Source organism: Rhinopithecus bieti, unplaced genomic scaffold, assembly GCF_001698545.2.
Source record: "Rhinopithecus bieti isolate Rb0 unplaced genomic scaffold, ASM169854v2 scaffold_1853, whole genome shotgun sequence".
Classification (NCBI taxonomy): domain Eukaryota; kingdom Metazoa; phylum Chordata; class Mammalia; order Primates; family Cercopithecidae; genus Rhinopithecus; species Rhinopithecus bieti.
Genome location: NW_016804151.1, coordinates 4,844,403 through 4,851,325, shown reverse-complemented (window position 1 = coordinate 4,851,325; position 6,923 = coordinate 4,844,403). Strand labels below are relative to the sequence as shown.

General features: G+C 40.8%; 1 protein-coding gene across 2 annotated transcripts in view; it reads right to left on the bottom strand.

The window, feature by feature from the left end:
- LOC108526286 (ubiquitin carboxyl-terminal hydrolase 32) overlaps positions 1-6,923 on the bottom strand; it is an 85,900-nt gene that overhangs the window by 37,589 nt on the left and 41,388 nt on the right. For both annotated transcript variants that reach the window (XM_017866968.1, XM_017866969.1), the window contains 2 exons: positions 2,756-2,910; positions 1,716-1,797 (listed from right to left, as the gene is read on the bottom strand). In XM_017866968.1, coding sequence (XP_017722457.1) covers positions 1,716-1,797; positions 2,756-2,910 — 237 coding nt within the window. The remainder of the gene's footprint in view (positions 1-1,715; positions 1,798-2,755; positions 2,911-6,923) is intronic.

The window sequence follows — 6,923 nt, the reverse complement described above, 5'->3', positions numbered from 1 at the left end:
CCACCTCGCCCGGCTAGTTTTTTGTATTTTTTAGTAGAGACGGGGTTTCACCGAATTAGCCAGGATGGTCTCGATCTCCTGACCTCGTGATCCGCCCGTCTCGGCCTCCCAAAGTGCTGGGATTACAGGCTTGAGCCACCGCGCCCGGCCAGAAACAACGGAATTTCTTACACTTAAAACATTAGAAATATTACAATTCTTTCTTTTTTTTTTTTGAGACGGAGTCTCGCTCTGTCGCCCAGGCTGGAGTGCAGTGGCGCGATCTCGGCTCACTGCAAGTTCCGCCTCCCGGGTTCACGCCATTCTCCTGCCTCAGCCTCCCAAGTAGCTGGGACTACAAGCACTCGCTGCCACGCCAGGCTAATTTTTTTGCATTTTTAGTAGAGATGGGGTTTCACCGTGTTAGCCAGGATGGTCTCGATCTCCTGACCTTGTGATCCGCCCGTCTCGGCCTCCCAAAGTGCTGGGATTACAGGCTTGAGCCATCGCGCCTGGCAATGTCTTGAGCCACCGCGCCCGGCACAATTCTTTCTTAAATTGTAACAACTGTCAGGGTAATTTTTTCCCGTTTTTTTTTTTTTTTTTTTTTTTTTTTTTTTTTTTTGAGACAGTCTGGTTTTGTCCCCTAGGTTGGAGTGCAGTGACATGATCTTGAATCACTGCAACCTCCGCCTCTTGGACTTGACTGATGCTCAGTGCCTCAGCTTCCTGAGTAGCTGGGACTACAGGCGCATGCCACCACACCCAGCTAATGTTTGTATTTTTAGTAGAGACAGGTTTCACCATGTTGGCCAGGCTGGTCTTGAACTCCTGACCTCAAGTGATCCACCAGCTTCAGCCTCCCAGTGTTGGGATTAAAGGCGTGAGCCACTGCGCCCAGCCTATTCATTTTAATACAAAGGCAACTAACAATGTTGCCACAAAACTGGATGGGAAAAGATACACTTAAAAAGTTTTTAATAACATGTGCATACCAATGTGTAAATCTATGAATATATAAGTAGCTCTGTCAGTGAGTAGCCAGTGTTGATGACTAATGAAAGCCTGTGCTACTAACTATGCAAGAAAGTTGTTCTCTTTACTCAAACTCAAAGCAGCAACTTGAAAATTTTAGGGAACTATAAATTTGTAAACTGAATTCACTTTTTGTTTTGTTTTGTTTTGTTTTTTTGAGACAGAGTCTCGCTCTGTCCCCCAGGCTGGAGTGCAGTGGGGCCATCATGGCTTACTTCAAGCTCCGCTTCCCGGGTTCACGCCATTCTCCTGCCTCAGTCTCCCGAGTAGCTGGGATTACAGGCGCCCGCCACCACGCCCAACTAATTTTTTGTATTTTTAGTAGAGACGGGGTTTCACCGTGTTAGCCAGGATGGTCTCGATCTCCTGACCTCGTGATCCGCCCATCTCGGCTTCCCAAAGTGCTGGGATTACAGGCCCGGCCTCTGAATTCACTTTTTTAAATCTACCATTCCCATCCTTTGTCAGTCAATGACTAAAAACAGGATATTTTTCCTTTAAAGCAATCTAGATCGTATGGTAGGATTACATAAGAGTTCATAGGGTTTTCTTTTTCTCTTTTTTCCAAAGGGTTTCTTTACCATAAAAACATAATGATCAAATAATAGTTGTCTTGGGGAAAATTATAAAATGGGTTATTAGTAACTCTTTAAATTCTTCCCCTTGAAAATTTAATATAGATGCATGCTTCCATCTTGTACCTTCAATTACCAGGTGTTGTTCATCCTGGATTTTCAAATATTCCAATCTATGATCCTCATCATCCAGAAGAGTAAGGTAGTTCTGTGTAAGGAGGAGGAAATGTTTTTGTTATTTGGTTAGTAAACTAGAAACAAATACAGAGATAAAAATGAGTAACAATTAAAAAAAAATTATTTGTAGTTACATAACTTATATCACAAATATCTGGCCTACTATAGTTGTTCATAAATATTTATAATTTAAGTGGCAATATGAGAGAAAGACAATGTATACCTCATAAGTATTATCTTTCTCTTTTAAAATTTCAGTAGGTTTTTGGGGAACAGGTGGTGGTTGGTTACATGAGTAAGTTTTTTTTGTTTGTTTTTGTTTTTTTTTGAGATGGACTCTGGCTCTGTTGCCCAGGTTGGAATGTAGTGGTGCTCTCTAGGCTCACTGCAACCTCCACCTCTGGGTTCAAGCAATTCTCCTGCCTCAGCCTTCTGAGTAGCTGAGGCTATAGGCACACGCCATCAAGTCCAGCTAATTTTTGTATTTTTAGTAGAGACAGGGTTTCACCACCTTGTTGGCCAGGCTGGTCTCAAACTCCTGACCTCTGTTGATCCATCCATCTTGGCCTCCCAAAGTGCTGGCATTACAGGCGTGAGCCATACCATTAGTTTATAATATAACATACAATATTTGTAACATGTAAAACATGTAATCTTTATATGTAACAATAATCTTTGTAAGATGGTATACTGTCCATGGTGATCAATTGCTATTATGGATCTTAGAAACAAATATTACAAGTATACAGATAGTATCTTAAAAGATGAACTTTTCACTGGTATCCTACACATGGCTTTTAGCATAATTACTATAGGCAAAATCCTCATACTCATGAAACATGATTTAACATTTAATCATCCTTGTGCTCTTTGGCAACATATGTACTAAAATTGGAACAATATAAATAAGATTAGGAAATTTCTTTTACTATTTAAAATTTAAAAAATACCAACAATCAGGCTCTCCATGACTCTGAGATGCCTCTTACCTCACTGTTGTATAGCCACAGGCGCATATCTTCCTCTTTAATGCGCAGCCTTTGAGATAGATATTCGTGAATTTCCTTGATGGTCTGCATTCGACTAAAACAGCCTGTATAGGCTAATACCCGCTTTAAAGGTGCATTCGGAGAAGGTACATTTCCTATGGTTACAGTAATCACAGTAAGAAAAAAGGCAGATGTGAAAAAGAAGTACCCCTCTCACCAATGGGGACCATACTATTTTAGGAAATAATGACGAGAAATAAGAACTACAGGTGTAATAATTTTATAAATGAAGAGTACCAAAAAGCTTTAAAATGCAGACAGAAGACCCAAGTTCTTTTTGTTTGTTTGTTTGTTTTTAATAAATGGAGTTTTGTTATGCTGCCCAGGCTAGAGTGCGGTGCTGTGATTTTGGCTCACTGCAGCCTCCACCTCCAGGGCTCAAGCAATCCTCCCACCTCAGCCTCCTGAGTAGTTGGTACTACAGGCATATGCCACCACATCTGGCTAATTTTTGTATATTTTTGGGTAGAGACAGGGTCTTGGCCATGTTGCCCTGACTGGTCTCTAACTCCTGGGCTCAAGTGATCCACCTGCCTTGGCTTCCCAAAGTGCTGGGATTACAGACGTGAGCCACCAAGCCCAGCCTTCCAGGTGTTTTAAAGTCCAAAGTCTCAACTTCGAAAAGATGAGCAAAGGCCCAAGGCCCAAGGTCTAAATAACTGGCAATATTTGGATACCAAGAAGAGTAGGAACATGCCAGAAAACAATTGGCATTGATATCTGGCTGCACTCAGCTGAGTCACAGTCAATAGCAAAATAAAATAAAACTCAGTGGGAAAAAAAATTAAGACAGAGTTAAAAAAAAAAACAAACTCAGTGGAAGAGAGAAAATGGGATGGGATTTGAATCTCACAGATAGATAACTGGATTCACCTGGTCCACTTTCCTAAACTTTCTTTGAATCACTAATCCCATCACTCTCAGTCATTAAGTAGCTCAATTATCTGGCACAGTGGTACACCTGCACCAGAAAACATATGTATATCTATTATGTATCAATTAAAAAAAAAAGGAATTTGACTTAAAATTCCAAATAGGTATAGATTCTACATAGCCAAACAGAATTTATTATTATTATTATTATTATTATTATTATTATCATCATCATCATTATTATCATTATTTGAGATAAGGTCTCATTCTGTTGCTCAGGCTGTAGTGCAGTGCGGCAATCATGGCTCTGTGCAGCCTCAACCTCCCTCATTCAAGTGATCCTCGCACCTTAGCTTCCTAAGTAGAGACAGGGTCTATGTTGCCCAGTCTGGTCTTGAACTCCAGGGCTCAGGGAATCATCCCACCTTGGCCTCCCAAAGTGCTGGGATTACAAACTGATATTACAAGTGTCTGAGCTACCACACTTGGCCAAAACAGAGTTTCAAAATGCAGCCAAGAAGTTTTCCATGGCCAAATAAGTAAGTGCCCTATAAGGAAAAAAAAATCATATTAGCCTGTCCACCCAGTAAGATGATGACAGACATGATCTTGAATTCCTGAAGGGCTAAAGGTAGAAATAAGAAGAGTGGTAATACAGGGGAAAAGAATAAAGAGTGAAGGAAGAATATATCAGGTCTCACTACATACTTCAAAAGAGGAGGGGTATGAAATGACAAGAGATTATGGAAATCAAAGAGAGGTGGCAAAAAAAAAAAAAAAAAAAAAAAGCTCATCAAACCCTGGTTAACTATTCAGCCAAAAACCTAGACAAAAGCTGTGGCGTAAAACAGTCATCTCTGCCGAGGCTGTATTTTATCAAGCAACCCGACTTAAAAATATAAACTTATCAATATAATGTACATTCCAAATAATATTCCACCCATTCAACCATGAGTTAGATTTTTTCTTCCTGAAACATGCTTTTAGTGAGTCTTCCCCACTAAATAAAGCTGAGAAAATGTGGGCATCATCTACATTTTTAGAACCTCAGAAAAGGAATTCCCTCACCTAAGGTAGGCTAAAAAAGTCATCTAAAAACAATGACTTCTATGGCCTTGTCTGTAGAAAAGGCTACATTTAAGTCATTGTAACTGTAACAAGGTTTGAATACTTGTCACTTCAAAAGGAATAAAAGAGCCTAGTAAACAACTGTAATAAATTGAGTATTTGAGAAAGATGAACATTATGTTATGGCAGAACGAAATCTGTGATCACTTTTTAAACACATAGCAAGCAAATCTTTTACAATTAACAAGCAAAGGATAATCTCTAAAAGAAAACAAAAGAGCAAATTTCTCCAATTACACATTTTAGGATTAGTTATAAGAGTACAGCAAGAAAGCATATTTTTATAAATTTTAAAATGACTAATGATTGATTTCACAACTAATTAGCAAGAAATAAAATTTCAAATTAAAAACAAATTTGGAGCATCTGAAATATGCAGTTCTAGGATTCAGGAGCATATAGAAGTATAGTGTTCAAGTCAATCTCTATTGTCCTAAGCCACAATACAAAAATTTGAGTTTTAGAAAGTTTTTATAGCATAGCTCATTAAGCAGGCAGCCACTTATTATACATAATGTTGTGCTTTTGAATAGCACCAACAAATCTAGCGGAATTTATAGAAGCAGCAAAAATCTAGGATCAGCACAAGAATTACAAAGAATACCTATTAAAAGCACAACAACCCATCTTGCCTCTCATGTTATCTTTCTTTTATTTTTTTTGTTTGAGACAGAGTCTCACTCTGTTGCCCAGGCTGGAGTGCTGTGGTGCGATCTCGGCTCACTGCAACCTCTGCCTCCTGGGTTCAAGAAGTTCTCATGCCTCACCCTCTCGAGCAGCTGGGATTACAGGCACCTGCCACCACACCCGGCTAATTTTTGTATTTTTGGTAAAGATGGGGTTTCGCCATGTTGACCAGGTTGGTCTCAAACTCCTGATCTCTGGTGATTCACCAGCCTCGGCCTCCCAAAGTGCTGGGATTACAGGCATGAGCCACTGCACCTGGCCTCATGTTATCTTTCAAAGAGAATTGAAAAAGTTGTAATGGGTGCCATGGAAGCAAGGCTAATACTTCTAATGGAAAATTAAATCAAGAATGTTTCATAAAGGTTCTATCTCACTGTTCCTTTTTTAAAATATGGTTTCCTTCTTTTTTTCTTTATTTTTTTTTTAGAGACAAGCTCTTGTGCCGGGCGCGGTGGCTCAAGCCTGTAATCCCAGCACTTTGGGAGGCCGAGAGGGGTGGATCACGAGGTCAGGAAATCGAGACCATCCTGGCTAACACGGTGAAACCGTCTCTACTAAAAAATACAAAAAACTAGCCGGGCGAGGTGGCGGGCGCCTGTAGTCCCAGCTACTCAGGAGGCTGACGCAGGAGAATGGCGTAAACTCGGGAGGCAGAGCTTGCAGTGAGCTGAGATCCGGCCACTGCACTCCAGCCTCGGTGACAGAGCGAGACTCCGTCTCAAAAAAAAAAAAAAAAAGAACTTTGAGACAAGCTCTTGCTCTGTTGCCCAGACTGGAGTATGGTGGCACAATCATAGCTCACCACAGCCTTGAACTCTTGGGCTTAAGAGATCTTCCCACCTCAGCCTCTTGAATAGCTGAGACTACAGGGCACACCATTATGCCCAGCTAATTAAAAAATTTTTTTGTAGAGACAGGATCTTACTATGTTGCCCAGGCTGGTCTCAAACTCCTGGCTTCAAATGATCCTCCTCCCCAGCCTCCCAATCTATTGGGATTACAGACATCGGCCACCATGCCCGGCCTCACTGTTCTTTGATTTTGCTGTTTTCCCCAAAGACAAAGTTTGGTAGGCAGAGGCCAATGCTTTGCTATAATTATTACCAAACATTTTTGAAAGAATTCTTACCAAACAGGCTGAGGCGGGCGGATCATGAGTCAGGAGATTGAGACCATCCTGGCTAACACGGTGAAACCCCATCTCTACTAAAAATACAAAAAATTAGCCGGGCGTGGTGGCAGGTGCCTGTAGTCCCAGCTACTTGGGAGGCTGGGGTAAGAGAATGGTGTGAACCTGGGAGGCGGAGCTTGCAGTGAGCTGAAATCGTGCCACTGCACTCCAGCCTAGGCAAAAGAGCCAGACTCCGTCTCAAAAAAAAAAAAAAAAAAAAAAAAAAAAATTTTTTATTTTTTATATAAA